Source organism: Arachis ipaensis, chromosome B8 (assembly GCF_059453495.1).
Source record: "Arachis ipaensis isolate K30076 ecotype BB chromosome B8, ASM5945349v1, whole genome shotgun sequence".
In the NCBI taxonomy this organism is placed as follows: domain Eukaryota; kingdom Viridiplantae; phylum Streptophyta; class Magnoliopsida; order Fabales; family Fabaceae; genus Arachis; species Arachis ipaensis.
Genome location: NC_142443.1, coordinates 115,185,710 through 115,209,173, shown reverse-complemented (window position 1 = coordinate 115,209,173; position 23,464 = coordinate 115,185,710). Strand labels below are relative to the sequence as shown.

Sequence of the window (23,464 nt, the reverse complement as noted above, 5' to 3'; positions counted from 1 at the left end):
AAAATATCTCCTCACCGGTTACGAGACAAAATGTCTCTTGACTAGTGACGAGACAAAAAGTAGAAACATCTCCTAAAGCATTCTAAAATGCACCAAGTGTTGCTAAGCAAAAAGGGGCTAAGATTCAACCCCTCTTTCTCTTAGCCACTGATAACCATCACACACACACACACATACTCTGGCCGGTCTTGACTTCGCAGGTCGATTTGGGAATTTGATATTCTGTATCTTTTGATATTCTGCTCCTTATGTATATAAGTTTTATCCTTTCTTTTTATCTGATAATTCGTTTATGTGTGCGATGTGCTTTTTTTTTCGTGGTTTTTGTTTAAATTTTTCTTCAAAACTCCTAGTTATGAATTGTTTCAACTATATATATATATATATATATAGTTACAAAATGTAAAGTTTTGTGTGGTAGGGTGTTACAAAATGAGACTACAATTGAATTTGGCTTTTAAAATTGGGAGTACAGTTAAAAAATAAGAAATTATATTAAATAAGAATACAAATGAGTCTTTATATTATATAAAATACAAATGAGTCTTTGTGTCTCTTGTCAATTATTGTAGAATTTCCTCCTTGTTTGGATATTCTTTTCTTTTATCATTTGCATGGCTTTGAATCAAAGAAGAAATACAAAAAAATATACCAAAAAAAAAGGTAAAAAATACACTAGCAAAAAATGATCATATTTTTATCAAATTGAAAAATACACCACTACAAAATTTTCAGTAAAACACCAAAAAAATTTGAAAGACATTAAAAATAGAGAATGAGAAGAGCTTGAAATAAAAAAATAGATGAATATAGCAAAAAATTAGAACTCAAATTTTTTACTATTTAATATTCAAAGTTAATTTACAAAAATATAAACGCAGAACTTTTTAAGAATAGAAAAAGAAAGTTTGAAAGAGCCTTTTATCTTTGATCGGAAGAAAGAGAATAAAAAAATTAGCGGAAGAGAATGGAAGAAAGCTAGTAATGAATAGGCAACTAGTAGAAGACGAGTTGGTAACACAAATAGATACTAAAAAGAGATGAAAGCACTAATTTTAGAACTCAAATTTGACATCATATTAAAATCTAATTTAAAATAATATAGCAAAATTTTTCAACTAAATAGCAAAAAAAAAAAAAACTTGAAAGAGATCTCTTACCTTTAAATGGAAGGGAGAGAATGGAAGAATTGGTAGAAGAGAATGGAATAAAACTACCGGAATTGGAAGAATTGAAAGAATTACTAGAAAAGAGTAAAAGAAATTTATGTTTTTCATGATATGTGAGTGTAGTTCTAGTGGGTGAGATATAAAGAAACAAATGAAAAATCCAACAAGATAAATCAGGAGATCTTCAACAAAAAATACCGTATTTTATATTGAAAACTTTTTATCTTTTTAACTGAAAAACTGAAAATAAAAAATATTATTTTTAATTTTGTATTTCTTAAAAATATTTTTATTAAAATAATACTAAAATATTCAACCAAATACTTTTATATTTCACTTATAATTTTATTGAAAATGAAAATAAAAATAACCAAACTAATTAGTTCTTTTTTTGGTGACAACTAATTAGTTCTTTAATTTCTTTATATTACTTAAAGAAAATTTTTTTACTATATTTCACGCTAAACAAAATTAGATACACATTAATAAAATTATTAAATTATATATTTAAATTTATTAATTATTATCAAAATTCAATTATGAGATATCATGGATTTAACAGAATCTTCTCTATATTCGACTTAGGTTATTTACTTTCGAACTTAATTTTAAGATCCTAAAGGTCATTACTATGGTGTAGAAAAAAAATACATCTATAGATGACACTTATTGATGGTGGAGAATAGTATGATAACACACACATCACATGATGGACCGAGAAATGTCAGAACTTACTTCTTTATATAGAGACAAACTCTATCTTTATTGCAAGAGTAGAAGATGTTGATAGTGGTGAACAGGTGATTAATAAATTTATTTTATGTGTAAGCAGCAAATTTTATGATTATTATGTTAGTAACTTAGTATCATGGGTCAGGTAGGTAATAGTTCCGTTTTTTGTTTTGTGGGTTGGAGTTCCATTGTCATGCCATTTGTTTAAGCAGTAACATTCGTTAAGTAGCGTTTATTGAGATGAGAGATTAGAATTTAATATTATATTTAGTAATCAGTTTGAATTAAAATTTTAGTTTTGAGATATAAAATTTTAATTTTTATAATACTTTTAAGAAGTGAAAACTCATGAAATTAAAATTTTTTATTATAGAGATTGAAATTTTAATGATATTTTTTTAAAATATTTTTAGTTAATTTTTTAAATTTTACATCTATTCTTTAATTTTCATATTTATTTTAAACTAAATATAATACTAAGATATAATTCAGTCCAATATATTTTACACCAAAAATAATATAAAAATTTAATTTAGTATATGTTTCTTAATTTTTGTCTTTCAATTTTAGTTAGTCTTTTAATTTTTCAGTCTCAATCTCCCTTATAAATACAATCTTAGTTATTAAAATTAAATTTTTATCGGTTAAAGTAATTGGAATACTGATTATATTTAATGATAGAGATGAATAATAAATATTTTGATGTTTTCTATGATATGTTAAATTATATTTTAGAATGTGCCCGACACGCAGACACGGCAACTCAGCGAAGTGTCCGTGCTTCATAGATATAGAATAGAAAATATATAATTTCTGTGGGCAATGTACTTAATTAAATAAATTGAGTGAATGCTTTACATATATACATAAACCAGAAACTTCTTACGTGCATGTGCATTTTTATTTTTATGTAAACCGTGGGAGCCAACCACGGTTTCAAGTTAATACATAAACCGTGCCTACTAGGCATGGTTTACTTGTGAATGAAATATGTCATAAACCGTGGCAAGCTACTACGGTTTACTAAGGGAGGCAAATGTACATAAAACCTTGTAAGCAGCAACGGTTTATGAGGAGAGAAATTCTATATATATGTGAGTGAGATTCAAGCTGGTGAAGAGATTATTGTCACAATGGCAAGTGAGGAAGAGAGTTTTCTTGTCTTAGTGCATTGCTCTGGGAAAATCCAAAGAAGCAAAAAATCTGGTGTGAAGTTCACTGACAGAGAACCACTGAGTGTTTTCATCAGTTCATCAAGCACTTTGTCAGATTTGAAGAACAGCATCTTGCAGAAGTTTGGGGTATTTGGTAGCAAGTGGGTGAAGAAGCTATTCTACAAGATTTCCATCGCAGTTGTCTCGACCGGTATTAAGTATGATACGTTTGTGCTAGCGGCTGATGAAGATATTAGGGTTCTGTTTCATTGTGTTAGGAGTTTTCCGGAGGTCAGAATACACGAGTTGTTCGCGAAGTTGGAGGTTGGTGTCGATAGTTCTGGGGCATCAGCTCCAGTTCATAGCTCGACTGCCGCGGGAGGTGCGTCTAGCTCGATGCCTGCGGTCAGATCATCTGTTCTGCTGGTCGCATCCCCTTCATTCGCGGCTGATTTAGATCGAACGGAGGTTGTTGGTTCTGTACCTTTGGAGAATCCAGGGGTCTGTGAGCAGGCATATGAGGTGGGCACCGATGGTGGCATGATTCATGATGTGCAAGGCTTTGGAGAACCTGATCGAGTAGAGAATGCAATGTGTGACGATGACTCTGACCAGGAGCCTGTAGATATCATTGGGGAGACAGCGATGATGACACAGGTGCCAATCCACATACACAGCATGGGCCTTCAAGTTCTGGCACTGAGCAGTATCCTCCATACTTCTCCACTCTAAACTTGGAGGCTCTAGGTCAACAGGCGGACGGTGGTCCTACAGTTGGAGGCTCTTCTACAGAATTTCAGATTGGGCAATCATTCCAGAATAAAGATGAGGCTGTTTTGAGTGTGAAGGACTATAGCATCCGTCGAGGTGTTCAGTACAGAGTCATCGAATCAGATCATCTGAAGTATCATGGAAAATGCAAGGAGTTCGGGAAGGGTTGCAGTTGGTTGATTCGCATAGCGCTGCGTCAACGAAAGGGCACTTGGGAGGTTAGGAGGTATAACGGGCCACACACGTGCTTAGCAACCTCTATTTCCAATGATCACCGTCAATTGGATTACCACGTTATCTGTGCGAGGATTCTTCCCTTGGTTAGGGCAGATGCTGCGGTTACGGTAAAGGTCTTGCAACAAGCTACAGAAGCCGATTACGATTTCAGGCCTAGTTACAGGAAGGTTTGGATGGCCAAACAGAAGGCAGTGGCACAAATATATGGATATTGGGAAGAGTCCTACGCAGAGTTGCCACGTGGGATTCTAGGGGTACAATCGACCATGGCTGGGACAGTTACTGTGTTGAAGACCTCTCCTGTTTGAGTTGGGGGTGAGGTTGATGAGTCAACAGTGTACTTTCATCGACTTTTTTGGACATTTTCACCTTGCATCGAGGCATTCTGGCATTGCAAGCCCCTCGTGAGTATTGACGGTACCCACTTGTATGGCAAGTATGGAGGCACGCTGCTGCTGGCGATAGCGCAGGATGGGAACTCGAACATCCTCCCGATAGCCTTTGCCTTTGTGGAGGGAGAAAATGCAGAGTCATGGTCATTCTTCTTTCTAACCTACGATCGCATGTGACGCCACAGGAGGGTATCCTTGTTATATTTGACAGGCATAATGGCATCAAGGCTGCACTTGAGGCCCCTGAGACTGGATGGCTGCCTCCACATGCTTTTCGAGCATACTGTATTCATCATGTGGCTACGAATTTTGCCCTTACCTTCAAAGGTAAAGATGCAAGGAGGATGTTGGTCAATGCTGCCTACGCAAAAACAGAAACAGAGTTTTATTACTGGTTTCACATCATGCGGACTGAGAATCCGGCAATGTGTGACTGGGCCAACCGGATGGAATATGAGAAATGGAACCAACACGAGGATAGTGGTAGACGGTTTGGGCACATGACAACCAACATTAGTGAATGTGTGAACTCCGTGTTAAAGGGAACTCGCAACCTCCCGGTCACATCGTTGGTTAATTCAACTTACGGGAGGCTTGCTGAGCTATTCGTGGTCCATAGACAGATAGCAGAGGCACAACTCGGATCTGGGCATGAATTTTGTCAGGCGTTGGTCAAGGCTATTGATCGGAACATAAGAGATTCAAGGTGCTTCACCGTGACGTTATACGATAGGCACCAATCGGAGTACACGGTGGCATTGAGACAACACCGACCGGGAACTTCTCGCTGGGGAGCTATAGAGTTTTCCTTAAGGATCACACCTGCTATTGTGGCCACTTTTAGGCTCTCCATTATCCATGTTGTCACGCCATTGCATGTTGCGCCTACTCGCGCCTTAATTGGGCGTCATATGTTCACGAGATGTATCGTATGAGTGAGGTGTTCAACATTTACAAGCAGGGTTTTGTTCCGCCTATCCCAGAAGGCCTATGGCCCCTATATGCTGGGCCAACTATCATTCCTGATCCTAACATGTGACGTGCGAGGGAAGGTCGTCCGAAGGCAACCAGGATCCGTGGTTGTATGGATCAGTCTGTTGAGAACCAGCCGAAGCGCTGTGGACTCTGCCGTCAGCCTGGGCATATGCGGAGGAACTGTGACCAGCGAAGACATGCTGTTGGAGGGGATGCTTAGATGTGGTGTCGTTTATTGGGTCGTCCTTGTTGTTTAAGTTGTTTTAGGAAGTCTTAATTTGAGTAATGTAAGGTTGGTTAAGTCAATGAATGTCGTTCCTTTATTTAGTGTACTAAATTCATCTACTTAAGTCCCTTTATTTTAGATGTTTAATTGATTCACTTTGGTATAAACCTGATTGCGCGTAATAATTGTGACCAAATAGTTCGTAACCGTAGAATCTCAAACATATATAAATATCAAACACATAGGAAATAACATTTCACAGAAGTCTGAAACATATAATCCTAAACATCATGCTAAGTACATAATATAACATAGTTCCCACCGTACGTGAAAATAACACATAACTAGTCAGAATCCTTAATGGTGTCACTGTCATCATCGTCGAAATGACCAAGAAGGTGACCTTCGGTCCCACACAAAGGAGGACGCCTCACCCTCTTCGGTCTCTGATCCTCCTCTGGTGCTACTGTCTGTGGCGGAACGGCGCTGAATGCTGAAGCTGGGGTCCTTCCTAACGCGAACCATGGGTCAGACGGAGATGCTGCAGGCTCGTTGAGGTCAACGGGCAACTGAGGCTGAACATCGTGAATCGGTGGCTGGTGATCGGCAAACTGGGAATGAACCTCAGGCATCTGTGGCCTATAATGGGTCGCATCATCATCCCTGAGCATGTTTGCTATACCCCTAAAAAACTCTGACTGACTAACAGGATCATCGATGTCCATTCCAACGGCCGCGGTAGTAAACTCAGCAAATGCATGTGCCTTGACACTCCCGAACAGCTACGAGCTACTCCCCACATCGTAGGTGAGCTGATCCATCCCTGAGGCCGAATCTCCAACATCGTCACCAACACCGTGCTGAGTATCGTCATCCTCAACGGATGGACCTCTGCCTCGAGCCCGTCCACGACCATCCCGCCCAGCCTGTCGTCTGGCTCTACATCGAGGAACACAATAATCCACCACATCTCCATCATCAGCACCAGGGAGGTCCTCATCCAAACGGTCGTTGAGCCATCGCCACTCTCGATCCGTGGTACGTGTGCCTATACATCGACGTTGATTGACTCGCCTGTTATCTGGTCTGTCCTAAATATGCACCCTGGGAGGTGCCTACGACGACCCTCTGTGACGAGCCTCCTCAGTCAACACAATCGGCCTCGGATCCTGAAATGCAACATCTGGTGATAGGAATCTATGGGCCACACGGCACCACCACTCAAGGTACTCAGCTGATGGACCAGGGTCAGCGACTCGATCGACCGGTATCACTGAATAAAGCCGGTTCTCCCAATGCTGATGCCACTTCTGATAATATCTGGGGAACCATCGGTCCCCACCCCTGCCATCCTTCGCATGTAGCCAATCTATGTTTAGAGCTAACTGAGGGAGATGCTGAACATCGCCGAACTGAGGTAGCACCCTATCTACCTGCTGCCACTCAATCGCAGCAAAATATATCAGGTTAGTGATGCTGGTCTATAGTCTACGGTGCTCGTCCACTAGTATCTCCGGATGAATAACAGCAACAACCTCGGCAGAAGAATAAGACTCCCACATAAATTGTATCGAAAAAATTATAGTTAAGTAAGACCATCAGATTTAACATAAACCAGTCCAAGTAAAAGCAGTACTGATGTGTATTTTTTTTTATTTATTATTTTTTGAAACATTATTGCAAAAAGCATAACTAAATTAAAAGTCAAATCCAAAATTTTACAATAAAGTGCAAAATAAACTAATTTAATTCTGTCCTCATTAATTATTTTGCTAATTCTTCTGCTGATTAGGTATGTTAATAATAAACACAAATGGCTGCTGGATCTAAAAACATAATTATCATAACTGAATCAATAATTAATTTGGTTAAACTATTAGGTTATTGGATTAACGATTTAATTAGTATATTATTAGTCAAACTATTTGATCCGATAATAATTAAATAATATGTAATATTATAATAAAATTAAAATTTAAATAATAAAAATATAAATTTAATATTAATACACTAAATTCAATTTTATAATGTTATATCAGTAAAAATAATTTTTTATATATTAATTACATAAATAATTATTCAAAAAATAAAAATAATTATATAATTATATAAAATATTTTATAATATTAGTATATTAAAATTAAATTATAAAAATAAATAAATATAATATTATTATTAAAAAATAAAAATAATATTTTATAATTTATTAATTATTAGTTAGTTATTAGTCTTCGGTACGATGAGTAAATAATTGGTAGCAAAAGGCATTTCTTTAGCTATATATATAATTAGAATTTATCTATCCTATGTTCTAAAGATACATGTTAAATTTATAAATGAATAAAATTTTTATTAAAAATATAAAAAATTTTAAATTTTAATATATTTATTTTTGTATTTATTAAATAAAAATATTTAAAATTTTTTAATAATAATAAATTTATCATGTGCTCTTAAAATACATGCTAATCCATCTGCACTATAATACTAGTCAACTCAAATTTGATAATGAATGATAAAGTCTTGAATTACCTCAAAGGAATTAACATGGTTCAACCCCGTTAATGAGAAATTAATTACTAATTTACTATACTAGCTTAGTTCAAGTTAAAAACTATTTGAACACAATAGGTTAAAGATGAAAAAAAATTGGTCAAAAAATCGATTCACTAATACGGTCTTTTAGCTATTAACTTGTTTAAAATAATAAATCACAAAAAAGTTCATTTAAAAAAATATATTTTATACATAAATATATTATTTTATTATATTCGGTTCGATTTAATAGTTAAATTTCATTTGAACTTTTGAACCGTTAAATTTTTAATTTTATTGATTTAATGAGGAGTTCAATTTTTGAACCTTATTTATTTTAAATAGAATAAAATTATATCTCAAGTTAAAATGGTCTTAATTAGTTAAGATATTATTCAAACTTCAAATTCAAATCTAAAAATTATAGAATAACTCATTTATCATTTTCGATTATCATATTTCGTTGACCATTCTTTTCTTCATATCTATTTTGTCAAAACTAAATTTTTGGAGTCACATTTTTTTCTTTTTTTTTTAAACGGCATTCTTTCTTGATTACGCTATAAGCACCATGCCCCGCTCCTCTTTTCTTTTCATAAAATTTAGTAACTAAATTTTTATAGTGGCCCTGAAATTTATAATTTTTACTATTTTAATTATTTATATTCAAAATTTATTACATTAGTTTCTAAGTACTATATTGATTTTCGGACCCTTTTTAGTGTTGAGTTAACAGACAAAATATTGAATTAGCTCTTATTTACTACTCTAGACACAGGACTAAAAGACATTATTTATTTGTCTCTTGAGCAAAATAACAAAAATGAGGTCATTTTGGAGAATCATAAAAGATAAAACGGTCTTCACATCATATAAACTCTTATTTGTCTTATTGTTTTTGTCTTAAAAAACTAAAACGAAATGACGTCTAACCCTATATCCAGTGTGGCAAGTCAAAGCTAACTCAATACCTCATTCGCTAACTCAATGCTAAAAACGGTCCAAATACTAAATTAGCGCTCAAAACTGAATCTCAAAAACTAATATAATGAATTTTGAATTTGAAGAACTAAAATGGTGCACGCCATAAGTTTGAAAAACCACTTTAAAAATTTAGTCAAATTTAGTATAGAGATTATTAATTATAGGTAAAAAAAAAATAATAGATTCTATCATAAGTGACATGTAAATTATTCTCTATGATGTATTACTTTTTTTTTTTTTTTGAAACAAAGGAAGCTCAACACATTAAAGTGGAGCAAATAAAAGAAAAAATAAGACACATAACTAGCTACCAACAAATAAACCAACCCCTACTATCCCCAGTACTCTCATCCTCCCCCAGGATCACCACCACTTCATTCCGTGTAGCTCATCAACGTCCTTGTGTGTATGACCTCCAGGCTTGCTCTTGCATTCTTGAAGATTCGTGCATTCCGTTCCAACCAGATGTTCCAAATCACTGCAAAGAACACTGACATCCACATCTTCTTCCCCTGTTGTCTATTATGCATTCCATGCCAACTCTCAAACATTTCTTTAACAGTTCCGGGAATCACCCACTCCCTTCCTAGTAACCTCAGCCACTTGCACCACACCTGCCATGTTACCTCACACCTAAGGAATAAATGCTCAACAGATTCTAATTCCTTGGTACACAGTACACACATACTATCCCCCAGAATATTGACTCCTAGTTTAGTCAGCCGCTCCTTGGTGTTAACTCTACCCACTAGCACAAACCACCCAAAAAGCTCAATTCTCGGAAGAACGAAACCTTTCTAAATGGAACTCGTGAAGCTATAACTCGTTATCTCAGCTGATAATGTCTCCGCTTGTATAGCCTGGATCACAGAACTAGTAGAGAAAATACCTTTACTTTATAATTGAATACTATCTTAATCAAAATTAAGTCATTTTATAATTTAAAAATTATTTAAAAGAGGTGAATATATAATTTAATAAAATATTAAAAATTGAATCCTATTTTTTTTTTTTCAAATCAATCTTTTCGAAATAGAATTTGAGCGAAGAGGAACTGATGGTATGGGTGCTACACCTCCTGCATGTACAATGTTTCAATGCAATCTCCATATGCTGTTGTCAAAAACTCCCTCACTTCCCGCTCCATTCTGTACCCTTTCGAGAAAGTCACAATGATTTGGTAAAAAATAAATAAATTTAGATTTTAATATTTAAAAAAATTATATAATTATTTATTTTAAAAAATTATTTAATTATAAAATGATCTTATTTTAATTAAAATGTTAATTTTTATTAGGTTAAATTAACTTAAATTGTTAGAATATAATTAGGATTAAATATAATTAATTAGTATTATTTAGTATATCTGAATATTTATTATAGGATATTACGTTTTTATTATTATGATTCTTTTAGTACTTATAAATATCCTTTTATATTATATTATTTTAAGACAACTTGAATAGACAACTTGATTACACTCAATAATACACAAATTCTTCCTTTAATTTAGTCTCTTATTTCTAACATAAATTAAAAATAAATATTCAATTAAAATATTTTACATCATGAAAAATAATTTACATATTATTTAAGGGAGATTGGGTAAAATTCAACCAAAAAAAATATGTTTGTGGTAAAGGATTAGCTTACACTAAAACTTTAAGTCTTAATAATTTATACTATCGAAAAATTTTGTATGTAAAAAAAATCCAATTAATAAATTGAATCATTTCTCCATTTGGATCAATATAAACTTTAGTAAAATTCGAAAGCATCGTGATCATTTATCATCCCAATTTATTTTAACGTAAAATATAATTTTAAAACTTCCCAAATAAATATGAAATATTATGAAAAGAAGATTATCTTTTTATGGAAAAAAGTAGTTTGTTTTTGTAATAATATAAATCCGTTTGAGATGCTGTGTGGTCAGCCTATTCCTACAAGAGGAGTTCTTGGAAGGATATTTGTTAGCTTCAAATCAAAGAGCCATAAGCCAGAGAAAAGGTGATCAGAGGCTTGTCTATGAATGTAGGAAATGGCAGAACGATCTGATTCTGGGAGGATATCTGGTTACCTAGTGGTGCCTTAGAAGTGTTGTTTCCAAGACTCTTCTCAATCTCAAACTTTAAAGGTTCTGTTATAGGGAATTGTGGGTTTTGGGATGGATTAGAGTAGATATGGAGTTTCCAATGGAGGAGAGAGTTATTTCAATGGGAGTTGGAATTAGTAAACCAACTTTATGAGGTGCTACAGTCAGTTAAGCTTACAACTGAGAGAGAGGACAATGTGGTCTGAAAATTTGATAAATTTGGTATTTATTCAACTAACTCGTTTGTGCAGGTGTTGCAGGAAGCAGTTCTTCCGGAGAAAATCACAAGCTACAGTTTCACTCGTGCTATTTGGAGGGATTTTGTTCCACCAAGGATTGAGTTATTTTCTTGGTTTGTGTTGGTGGGGAGGGTGAATACTAAAGAAAGACTGTGTAGATTAGGTGTAGTTAACCAAAATGATAATTTATGCGCCTTATGTTGTAAGTCGGTGGAGTCTGCTTTTCACTTCTTTGTTGGTTGTGAGGTTACTTGGCAGGTATGGTGTGCTTGGCTGTTCGCTCTTGGAAGGATATGGATATGCCAAGTATTCTAAAGCAACATTTCAAAAGTTGAACGAATATCTCAGCAAGGAAGAATGAGAGGAAGATGTGGTTGATTGATTTCTTCGCTGTTATCTGGACAATTTGGCTAGAACAGAATGCTAGAATCTTCAATAGTCAAGGCTCAAGTGTGGTGAAAAATATAAACATGTCCTTTTTGTTTTCCGATGTGGTGGTGAACTTTTTGGTTGTTGATGACTATATCGAAGATGACTGGGGTTGATTTGTGTTTTGAGTTATTAGTCTCTCTTAATTCTTTTGCTCCATATTGAGCTTTTACTTCAAAAAAAAAATATATAAAATATTATATTACGAGGAGTGTTAGGGGTTAGCATTTTTGTTAAATTTTGGTCAGCACTTAACTATCAAAAGGAAATTGAATGATTCTATACCATTAGATGTAATCTCACACCATTAAAAACATCATTGATGACTAATTGATGGCTAAAAACCACAAAATCTACTTGTCCCTAGACTTTCTCTTATATTATATATCTATTAATGTTTAATGTCTTTATCATAAAGATAATATAATGTGAATTAGATTGATAAAATCTCAGCGTACAAAACTATTAGACGGTATAAGTGGAACTCCATTTTATATTTAATGGAGTTACTAAATTATTTTCTTAGGTGGAAGTTAAGCAATGGTGGTGACAGACATAACCTGATTATAAAATGTTAAAAAAAAATGTCAATTTTAAGGACAATGCTGGAGTGGGCAGAGAGGATAGGGAAAGCAGTTAAACCACCATTTTCCATTTTTCATATGAGAATATGACGCCTATCATTTCGGCTTCATAGTTGTGAGACCATTTCTCTTCTTTCATGTGAGAGCATTTTCTTCTTTTAATATGATCACATTGGAATAATAATCTCCATAGTTTTGTTTTGCCATTTAATCTTTCTATATATAACTAACTAAGATGGTCTATTCCTAATTGTGGTTATGCAGTTTCTATCTTCTACCCTTTTGTTCCACAATTTCCTCTCATTATATCTTAGTGTTTTTGTGATGGTCCCAATTAAGAACCAGCTCATTTCCATTTCCCACATGTCATTTTCTTCCTAACGACCAAAACAATCTTTTTTTTGTTCTCCCATACATTTCTTCTCTCTTTTTTGTTCCCCTTTTTCAAAGGAAAAGTTGTTATATTTCCGTTAACCATGCTGGGTAAAAATGCTATTACCTTTAGTTCTTGATAACTCTCAGATACCCTGAGGAGTTATCAGCATTCATGCCATTTCTGACTTTCAGGATTGTGTACTCAATTCCCTGAAATCTTATTTTCCTAAAGGGTAATCTTCTCTTGTTCATTGATTCAATAATAATTCTTTGGTTTTATTAACAATGATTATTGTATTATATGTGCATTCTGACTTTGACCATATTTGTCTTCATCAAGTTCCATGACGTGGATACCATGAATTTGGATTTTCCTTCTTTTGTGCTCACAACGTTTGCATTACGGGGTCATGCATGTTCAACACTCGAGCTTTGTTTTCTTCACTGATTTTGTCACATACTCTCAAGAAGAAATAAAATAAAACTAAACCAAAATTTAAGATTAAGCATAAATGTTACTTTCTTTTTAATTTAGGGCAATAAGCGAGAAATGAATGCTTTTAGTTTCTTATATATGGCACGACCTACAAGTATTTTCTTCTGTTAAAATAATTGGCTCATTATACCATGTTAATTTTTCTTGACCAATTCTATAATGCCTTTTATTTTGGTGGAGAACTTACTAAACTTGTTTTTTAAAATAAACATCAAATATTTAAAATTTTGTTGTTTTATACTTTTTAAATTAAATATTGATTTTGTATTTTTTTTTGGCAAGTTAAATACCAAATTTTAGCCCCATAACAATCCCTTTTTTTTTTTTTCTTTAAGCATGTCACGTTCTCCTCTTCGGAAACTTATTTTCATGTGGTTTTGGCAGAAATTCCTCAAGGGGCGTTATTGTGTTGCTCATTGATTGCATCAAAGCCTATCAATATGCCTGACTCACCTGGGGTAAGAGTTAAATCATACTATGTACTCATTCATATATGCATGGTTTCTGAAGAAAAAATCTAAGATGAATGAATGCTTCGGTAACCATTTTGTGGGAAAACTTATCTATCATTGTAAAGGACTGAGCTAAAACTTGTGTTTCATTCATCAATGGCAGAGGAAGCATAACTTAGGAGAGCTTCTTAAGTCAGATCCTGGTGGTCATAGTTCTGAAAATTCAAGAAACAATTCACCAACTCATCCTATTATAAGGGTGAATCAAGCAGCAAAAGATGGCAGTGCAACCAACAATTCAACAACCGAAGCTGCACATATGGAAGAGGTTTCTAAAAACAATGCGAAAAGTAAATCTAGACCTCAGAGATTAGCATCAATAACAAAAAATGTTGCTGAACCCGGCACTCAACGCCATAGTCCACGCGCCAAGACAAACTCAATTTATGATGTTGCAGTTACCTCACCAGGGCGGCCGCCGGCGACTTCTTCGAGGGGAGTGTACCAAGGTGCATCGAGCAACTCTAGCTCGCGCAGCAATAGTTTAGAGAGCACCAGCACACCCCTCAGACCACATACCGGTGGCGATTGTAGATGGGAAGCAATTAACTTGGCTACCAAGGCAGGCCCTCTAAATCTTAGCAATTTCAGGCTTCTCAAGCGTATTGGTTATGGAGATATCGGAAGCGTATATCTCGCGGAACTTAAAGGAAGTAAGACCTACTTTGCCATGAAAGTAATGGACAAGGCTGCACTTATTAGCAGAAACAAGCTTCTGAGAGCACAGACAGAGAGAGAGATTCTTGGACTTCTAGATCACCCCTTCTTGCCCACATTATATTCTTATTTCGAAACAGATAAATTTTACTGTTTGGTCATGGAGTTCTGTAGTGGAGGTGATCTCCATTCTCTTAGACAGAAGCAACCTAACAAGTGTTTCACTGAAGAGGCTGCAAGGTTAGTGACCTACTATGTCATTTTTACCTTTTCTTTTTCCATAAGAAATTCTTGCATATTCCTAGAGCACATTTAGTTCGTGCTCAAAAGCTATTTAAACCATAGTTACATGGAACCCTATACGTTCCACTAGGGAAACTGGTAAAATATTTATATTAAAAATATACATATAACATTTCAGTAGGCAAATGAACTAGTACCCGTTACGCGCCAATTAGTACGTGGTGCGCTACTTACTTGGTGAATTCATGTAATTATGCTTAGAACCAGTCAATATAATTAGCAATAAATTAAATTTACTTCATTTGTTTGTCATTTATCATATGAAATAGGGGTTCCCATATTTCCATATAAAATCGTTTATCATAGGAATCTCATTGGAATCTGAATTCTGCACTTCCTCTACTTACCGCTTTTCCAAGTTTCTGCATATGGTTCTGTAAAGAATTCCAAATAAACTGCAACTTGATACAATTTGATCAACTATGGTTGCCCTTACATTTTCTTATCTAAATTGAACTTGATCATTTGTAATTAAATTTCTTTAAAGAAACATAGTTAAAGCCATTTTCCATTGACAATAAGTCAATGATTGATATTTATGTACCATTTACCCATAATTTTTTCACTTTTGTAAACCAATTAAGAATTCTACGTTCAAATTTGATTCTTGTTATATAGGTTTTATGCTTCAGAGGTTCTGTTAGCTCTTGAGTATCTGCACATGCTTGGCATTGTATATAGAGATTTAAAGCCAGAAAATCTTTTAGTCAGAGATGAAGGCCATATCATGCTCTCGGATTTCGACTTATCACTTCGCTGTTCGGTCAATCCTACGCTTGTCAAGTCTTCATCTGCACACGCAAACAATGGTAGTAGTAGCGGCGACTCTGGCAGCACAGTAGGTGATGAACAAGCATCACAAAGTAGTGCAACATCAACCTTCTTCCCACGCATTTTGCCTTCAAAGAAGAACAGGAAGGCAAAATCAGATTTCGGCCTATTGGTGGGTGGAAACCGCCTGCCTGAACTGATGGCAGAGCCGACCAATGTGCGCTCGATGTCATTTGTAGGGACCCATGAATATCTAGCACCTGAGATTATCAAAGGAGAAGGTCATGGTAGTGCAGTAGATTGGTGGACTTTTGGGATATTCTTGTATGAGCTGTTGCATGGAACAACCCCTTTTAAAGGCCAAGGATATAAGGCCACACTTTACAATGTTGTTGGCCAGCCATTGAGGTTCCCGGAAAATCCACAGGTTAGTCAGGTAGCGCGAGACCTTATAAAAGGATTGTTGGTGAAGGAACCTCAGAACAGAATTGCATATAAAAGGGGTGCCACAGAGATAAAGCAGCACCCATTTTTTGAGGGAGTGAACTGGGCTCTAGTTAGAAGTGCCGTGCCTCCTCATATACCGGACCCTATTGACTTCTCAAAGTATGCTAGCAAAGACACACCACCACCAGCACCGGCACCGGCATCTGAGAAGAAGGTGGCAGATAATGTTGCTAGTAATAAAAAGAACAACAGTGCTACTGATTCTTCATATGTAGATTTTGAGTATTTTTAGCAGTAACAATCCTACTCGGATATAAATTTACTTCTTTGATAAAAGTTCTGTACAAAATGTCCTCTTACCCCTAAAGTAAAATTAAAGACACCTCTCAAGCAAACAACTGTACACAAGTTCATGTAAATTGATTTTTTTTTTTTAAATCTTTCGCCCTAGTTCAGTTTCTTTTATTTTCTGAATATTTAATATTATAATAAGTGTCCCTAAAAGATTAATATTGTATGAAAAAACCTGAGTATGTGTTTCAAGTTTCAACTGTCTATAGCTTGAATACTTAACAATGTAAAGATTGCAATACATGAGATCATTCTTGAGAGTATGGGTCTCTTAGAATCCCATTATTATATGAATTAGTTACCATTAATAAGGGTTAGTTAGTGCGTTAGTTGGAGCTCAGTAGTTGAGAATTAGTATTAAATAATCCCATTATTTGATCGTTTGTTGAGATAATCTCTTGGTCTTGGGATAGTTTGAGATCCACTTTCCAATTAAGGTTTTCACTTGTACCCCGTTATGGTTGATTTGGGGATAATATTCGAGACATCCTCTCTCTGTCTCTTATGTATTAAAAATAAACTCCCAAATCAGTCGCTAACATTTACTCAAAAAAAGAAAATTGAAGCAATCAGAAAAGTTGGAGGTTTACTGGCTAGCCAAATCAGAAGTGGTTTATTGCTAAAGCACAAGGCTCGTGAGAGATGAGAGGAAGTAATCGTAGTTGTAAGTTCATTAAATTGCATGAAGCTGCTTAAAGCTAACGCAAGATAATACTTGTTACTGAGATTAAAAAAAAATTTATTTATTCGTCTCTATCTAAATTTTTGAAAGAGATTATTCATGATACAATAGTTTCGCTTGAACTTGATGCACCACCACACATTATACTCCCTGAATTATTTGACTTTCCAAACAAACTGAGCTATATTTTAGTGATATTTGTAGGCACCAGTATAAATGAAATTGGAAAAGGCATTAGCCATAAATAAGGTAAACTTATTTGTAGGTAAAAACTTATTGGAGATCACATAGCCCTAATAAATCTTCACCTTTATAGCTTTGCCTGCATAGATAATCTAGTTTTCAGCTCCTCAGCTACTGCATCAATGAACTCTTCAGTATTTAGATAGTGAGACCTAGTAACCCTACAAAGAAAAGGAAGTAATTTAAATATGTCAAACATTTTATTTTATTAGAAAAAAAAAAAGAAAAGAAAAGAAAATGAAGTGTCCCAGTGCCAGAAATTACTTAGGCCCATGGACAAGAAGTGCAAGATCCTTTGTCATCTTTCCCAATTCCACTGTTTCAATGCAAGCTGCTTCCAGTTTCTCTGTAAAGTCCAACAATCTAGCATTTCCATCCAACTTTGCCCTGGAAAAGTTAAATCTCTTAGTCTTCTATTCACGAAGTATAATTTCTTTCTTTTGGAGTACAGGTGGGGATATTAATTTTGATGAATTTAGTACAAGGAAAATTTATTTGGATGGATTTCGACATTTACCTATGCGCAAGACCTCGAGACCAGGCAAAAATTGATGCTATACTGTTTGTGCTGGTTTCACCTCCCTTCTGATGAACCCGGTAATGACGGGTAACAGTGCCATGTGCTGCCTCAGCTTCAATGGTTTTCCCATCTGGGCAAACCTGTCACAAAATGTAGCTTCTTAAAGCAAAATCCATGCTGGAAATACATGCAAAAGAAAAAATGACAGAGAGAGACTGAAAAAGATTAGGAAAGCAATACCAGCACTGATGTCATCAAGCCAAGAGAACCAAATCCTGTTCAATGGAAAAATTTGTTCAGATCACATTAAACACAAGCAAGTCTAGTGAAGAATTTTCTAAATCCTTGTGTGCAACCAGTTTTATTACAAGCAACAAAGCTATCACGAACTAAAATCTGCTTGAAGATCACAAAAGAATATGATATCCACCTTGAGCCAAGAAATCACTCTGCACATCCCCATCATAATTCTTGCAGGCCCATACATACCCTCCATCACTTTTAAGAGCATAGGCAACCATATCATCTATGAGACGATGTTCATACCTACGAAATGAGCCATATAAATTAGCAATATAATAACATAGATTGCTTTGATTATTGACTAGCATGAGAAACAACTTATCTAACCATATCCCAGCCTCTTTGAACTTGTGCCTCCATTGAGTGTCAAAAACTTCCTGAAAAATGTCCTTGAATCTTCACAAAAGCAAAGAGTAAAAATGTGATTGAGAGTTCAGTTAACTACAATTAAAATAGATCTCAATTAGAATAACAGAGAAATAATATAAAGGCATATGAACCACAAATATGTTGCCATACCTTCCATCATATTTTTTTAAAATGGTATTTTTAGTGCTAAGATAGAGTGGCCATTTTTTCTGGTGCGCAATGTTCATCGATGCCTCAGCAAAAGCTCGGATGGACTATTTCCAAATCAAATACACCATACCAATAGTATTAAAGCAACATTCATAAATTCTTTTTAACAAAGATGACAAAAGGAAGCATCACCCAAATGCAAACCTCATCAGTATTATACATTGACAAAGCTACACCTCCAGCACCAGTAAAATTATAGACTTCTAAATCTTTATGTTCTCCATGTCCATTGGGTACTGTAAAATGCACAATTTGACTTCATAAGATGCCTTAATTTTAGACATTTAGCACGTTGATCTGTTAGGAAATTCCACTAATCAAATCTCAAGCCTGATAAACTTTTTGCAACTTCATCACGATTGTACATCTAGAGTAGTTGTGTACAAAAAACAATTAACTGTATAGGGAATTTACCGAACATCAGTTTCAGCTTTCCTGGGCCCTTTACAACAATATCAGTTGCCCGATATTGGTCTCCAAAAGCATGCCTTCCAATGCATATTGGCTTTGTCCAGCCTAAACAATAGCAAGATAAGAATCCCCACTTGATATTACAGACTAAACTCATTTGTCACAAAAGTTTTAGTTTTAAGAACCTGAAACAAGACGCGGAATGTTTTTACAGATGATTGGCTCTCTAAAAACCGTACCTGTAGGAAAGAGATTAAATGAATCCAGGATAGCAACTAATATACTCAGAACAAGAAACAAGTTACCAAACCATTAGAAAGTTCAACTACCATTTAAAATGTTTCGGATTGTTCCATTTGGACTTCTCCACATTTGCTTTAAGTTGAACTCCTTGACACGAGCTTCGTCTAAGAGAAAGAAACTCTTCACAAGTTAATTTTAGTTATCAAATTCTCAGCAAGAAAGATGTGCATAATTCCACTTGGAACAATAACGAATACCAGGAGTTATAGTTGCACATTTGATTGCTACATTATACCTGTAAAAGAAGAGAAAGAATTTCAGGATGATATTCAGGGGCCTCAGAGATTAAGAGAAATTTGTTTAACATTAAAAACAGAAACAATGAAAGCATCTTATTTTTCCTGCGATTTGACATAGGAGGCCATTTAAAATGTAAGTTGAGTTTATTTAAGTTTATATTATTTAGAACACAAGTACACGATCACATATATTCAGAACCCATAATTCTCTTTTCTGAATATATAATCTCATCTTTCTATTATTTTGCATTCTTCTGTTACTCCTAGCCTTGCTTCATTACAAAATTCAGTGTTTTACAATGTTGTGTTTACAGTCTTTATCTGATCACAGAAAGATATGAATTGGATTTTCCTATTAGAAGTACTGCAGTCGTTGAGCTTAACAATAAAGAGAGAAACAAATGAAATAAAGGAAATGCAGGAAAGAGTGGCACTGACAGCAACACCAGAATTTACATAATTTCAAAAGTTCAAATATGCAAAGAAGCCTTCAAGGCAAAACTAGATCATATACTTGAGTGTAGCTTCAGCACTTTCGATGGTAACTCTGTCATTAGTGGCATCCCGATGAGGAAGTCCTAGGTCAAAATACTTAATATCGAGCTCCAAATAAGGGAAAATAAGCTACAGAAATAAAACACAAGAGATAAGTTCCCATAATGTCTAGGAAAAGAATTCACAGCTGCTTCATGAAAATGAAACAAGACAAAACCTACCTTATTTTTTATCAGCTTCCAAATTACCCGAGTCATTTCATCTCCTACATGTGCAGAGTATGAAATATTATTCAAAGAAAGAAAAGGAACGAGTAGAAAATTGTAATCAATGATGTTTGCTAGTAGCCTAACATGATGAGTTTCTTAAGCTCAGGAAATCAGTGCAAACATCAATGATTCACAAGGAAAACCTAAAATTATATACCCTAATGATTTAATGGAAAGTTTGTTTGGGGAAAACAAAACAAAACAAAACCAAACCTACATCCATCATAGAAGCAGACAAACAAACTTCAGTTTGTGCCACCGAAGATTTTCAGATACACATATCATATAGAATATCATTGGAACATATGCAGCCTATAGCAGTAATTTCATGTTCAGTAAACTCAACAATAGGATCAGCTATATTATAACCTATTGTAAACATTCCACTGTATTCTCCATCCATTCAAAACAGAGGCAACTCTTTCATGGATTCCCGAAATCTCATTCAGCTCATGACATTTCAAGCATCAAAAACTATATCTAACATATTTTTACTTGTTAAATTTCACAACTTATTTGCTACTAGCCTGCTACTAGTAGCTGAGTTCATCATGTTAAATCCGCAGGCCGTAACATAAAATTGCAATCTCAACCTATTTGAGGATGATCCATGAATAAAGATTAGTTGAAGTAGACAAGATTCACAAACTCATTCGTGACAATATACTATGGCCCCAGTTGACTTAGATAGGACAAGACTTAGTTGCTTCAGGATGAAATCCATATTAAATTCAATCTAACAAACAAAATAGTAACAATAATTATAATAAATAAAATAAACTATAAAATCAAACATGTGAAAGAATGACGCTCCAGTTTAGCTCAATTCCGCAATGCTTAAAACAAAATCAAAGTTCCCAAAACAAAGATTGTGATTGAACCAGTTGTTCCATCATAATCCATAGTTAAAGCGCGCGAGCAAAGTGATTATAGGAATAATCAAAATAACAAACAGGTGGAAGACAGAGAGGAGAATACCGTCCATTTCAACGATGGGGTTGTCAACCCTTATCTTCTGAAACGCCATTTCTTGAGTTTGGTTGAGAACTCAGAGAGGAACAAGAAGGAAGAAACTCAAAAGACACAGTAAGAGAGAGAGAGAGAGAGAGAGAAGAGTGTGTAATAGAGAGAATCAACGAATTTCCGGTTATTGATTCCCAGTGTGTAATAGTTATCAACGCTTGCACTGCTTGGAATGGAAGGGGTCAGAGTCAGCCAACACAATACGGTTTTTTATTGGCTGTCCCAACTCCCCAATAAAATATTTTTTTTCTCTACCTTTTCCAGGTGTGCTTGAGTGCTTCAGTATGAAACGCCCTTTTCTTCTGCCGAGTGCCACTAAACATTGGAGAAACATTATTTTCAAACCTTTCGTTCAATTAATTTTGTAACTATATCATATAAGTCATAAGACTTGAGTGAAATAAAGAAAAGCATTTGAGAAAAATTTTATATGGTGTGCTTTTTTTTTTTTTCAAAATTAATTGAAAAAAATTAAAAGAATCTATTATCTAAACTAAGCAATTAAGCATTGTGTCTATGGTGGTTTTACTTTTGAATAAAAATATTATTTTAATTCTTAAAATTTGTATGTAAAATTAAAATTGTTTATTTTTTATTTTCATAAACGTTCTAAACATTAATCAAAATTTTTAAAATCATCTATTCATTAATTGACATTAATTTTACACGTTAGCTGAAAAAATTAAAAAAAAAATTAAAGTATAAAATTAAGAATTTAATTTTAATGCACTATCTGTAACAAATCGTTTTATACGTGTATCAAATACACAATGTCATATTAGCAAAAATAACTACTTTTTATATTGACAGTGTGAATGCTCATTCAAGAGAACGGTTGTAATTGCATGACTATATAAAACGTTTTACACTTTCAGTGCATCAAAATTAAACCAAAAACAAATTTGATACTCAATTTGGCCCATAAATTTTGAGATCAGATTTAAATTGACTCTAAAATAACGATTGACTCCATTCGTCCTTCAACACTTACAATGGTAACTCACATTAGTCTTGAGCTGATTTCTGTGCTTTTATGTGGTTGAGACTTACTAGACTTTCTAGAAGCTTGATTGACTCCTCAACATTCTCATGAAAATGACAGTAACAAGTTCAATTTGAAAATTTTGTGGCTCTGGAAGAAACAATCAAGCTTTTGGAACTCTAATAAGTCTTGGGCTAAAAATCCAAATCGTAAGAAGTTAATGTACCAAATCAATGAATTCAAGAGTTAATATGAGTTACGATTGTAAATTTCATAATCCAATTTGAGTTCACTAAAATTTTAAGAGTAAAATTAAATTCGACTTCAAATTTTAAGGACAAATTAAAACTCTCAAAAACAAGTATTATAATGTGTCGGTCTCACAAAACAAAGTATATTAAATTAGGGTTCTTGACGAAACTTTTTTTTGGTGGGGATTCTTGATGAAACTAATATGGCTTTTAGGGCTTCTACCATTTCCAGAGTTTGAAGTCTTCTCGAGCCAGCTTAAGTGCACAGAAAAGAGAGTTAGTGTGTGGGTATGGTCAATGACCTATCTTGTGAACTTTAAGGATAATGAAGAAATCATGCCCAATATTTTGGGGTTGTGTGTATTACGAGGTGCATGTTTGTTAATTATTTGGAATTCCACTTTGGGTTTATGATTTTGCGGCTTATCATAGGTTTAGATTTAGGAATAGCATTTGTTCTTTCGTTGGACAAACCCAAAACTAGAAAAGAATTATCCACAAATTGAAAGGTATAAAAGGAACGTTTATGTTTGAAGTCAAAAATCAAGGATATCAAATGGGAGTTGATGGTTGTTGTTGTGTGCGCAAATATCTAAGAATCGAAATTGTCAAATACAATGAAGATATCTGATCAAGTCAGACCTGATTCGACGGGACTGTGACCAAGTAGTGGGCATTCCTTGGCTAGTGCTCCTCCGAGATGTTGGGTGAGAATCGGATGGGGGGTAGA

At 34.5% G+C, this 23,464-nt stretch overlaps 4 protein-coding genes across 4 annotated transcripts; 2 read left to right on the top strand and 2 right to left on the bottom strand.

The window, feature by feature from the left end:
* The first annotated feature begins 3,034 nt into the window (after window positions 1-3,034).
* LOC107611381 (uncharacterized) lies at window positions 3,035-4,371 on the top strand. Its single transcript, XM_016313317.1, has 2 exons — window positions 3,035-3,712; window positions 3,763-4,371. Exons 1-2 carry the CDS (start codon window positions 3,035-3,037, stop codon window positions 4,369-4,371), a joined length of 1,287 nt encoding a protein of 428 aa, XP_016168803.1.
* A 1,629-nt stretch (window positions 4,372-6,000) lies between these two features.
* Window positions 6,001-6,381, bottom strand: LOC148549335 (uncharacterized). Its single transcript, XM_088496542.1, has one exon. It carries the CDS (start codon window positions 6,379-6,381, stop codon window positions 6,001-6,003), a length of 381 nt encoding a protein of 126 aa, XP_088352668.1.
* A 7,433-nt stretch (window positions 6,382-13,814) lies between these two features.
* LOC107611382 (serine/threonine-protein kinase RHS3) lies at window positions 13,815-16,483 on the top strand. The gene is made up of 3 exons (XM_021109658.2): window positions 13,815-13,851; window positions 14,009-14,802; window positions 15,484-16,483. Exons 1-3 carry the CDS (start codon window positions 13,834-13,836, stop codon window positions 16,373-16,375), a joined length of 1,704 nt encoding a protein of 567 aa, XP_020965317.1. The 5' UTR covers window positions 13,815-13,833; the 3' UTR covers window positions 16,376-16,483.
* Window positions 16,484-17,149: 666 nt separating this feature from the next.
* Window positions 17,150-21,816, bottom strand: LOC107613515 (isocitrate dehydrogenase [NADP]). Its single transcript, XM_016315553.3, has 15 exons — window positions 21,457-21,816; window positions 20,431-20,474; window positions 20,229-20,338; window positions 19,673-19,710; window positions 19,502-19,579; window positions 19,358-19,411; window positions 19,176-19,277; window positions 18,906-18,997; window positions 18,702-18,805; window positions 18,510-18,578; window positions 18,310-18,425; window positions 18,120-18,154; window positions 17,877-18,019; window positions 17,624-17,746; window positions 17,150-17,520 (listed from the first exon to the last, which is right to left on the bottom strand). Exons 1-15 carry the CDS (start codon window positions 21,503-21,505, stop codon window positions 17,427-17,429), a joined length of 1,251 nt encoding a protein of 416 aa, XP_016171039.1. The 5' UTR covers window positions 21,506-21,816; the 3' UTR covers window positions 17,150-17,426.
* Between the last annotated feature and the right edge of the window lie 1,648 nt (window positions 21,817-23,464).

What these genes read in the sequence shown, in the direction of transcription:
- LOC107611381 (XM_016313317.1), top strand. Translation starts at nt 3,035, where the DNA reads ATGGCAAGTGAGGAAGAGAGTTTTCTTGTCTTAGTGCATTGCTCTGGG. An exon ending in AGACAGCGATGATGACACAG is followed by an intron (nt 3,713 to 3,762) that starts GTGCCAATCCAC and finishes GGCACTGAGCAG; the next exon opens with TATCCTCCATACTTCTCCAC.
- LOC148549335 (XM_088496542.1), bottom strand. Translation starts at nt 6,381, where the DNA reads ATGGACATCGATGATCCTGTTAGTCAGTCAGAGTTTTTTAGGGGTATA.
- LOC107611382 (XM_021109658.2), top strand. An exon ending in TTCACTGAAGAGGCTGCAAG is followed by an intron (nt 14,803 to 15,483) that starts GTTAGTGACCTA and finishes CTTGTTATATAG; the next exon opens with GTTTTATGCTTCAGAGGTTC.
- LOC107613515 (XM_016315553.3), bottom strand. Translation starts at nt 21,505, where the DNA reads ATGGCGTTTCAGAAGATAAGGGTTGACAACCCCATCGTTGAAATGGAC. An exon ending in CCCCATCGTTGAAATGGACG is followed by an intron (nt 20,475 to 21,456) that starts GTATTCTCCTCT and finishes CTGCACATGTAG; the next exon opens with GAGATGAAATGACTCGGGTA. An exon ending in GAGTGATTTCTTGGCTCAAG is followed by an intron (nt 18,155 to 18,309) that starts GTGGATATCATA and finishes TCCATTGAACAG; the next exon opens with GATTTGGTTCTCTTGGCTTG.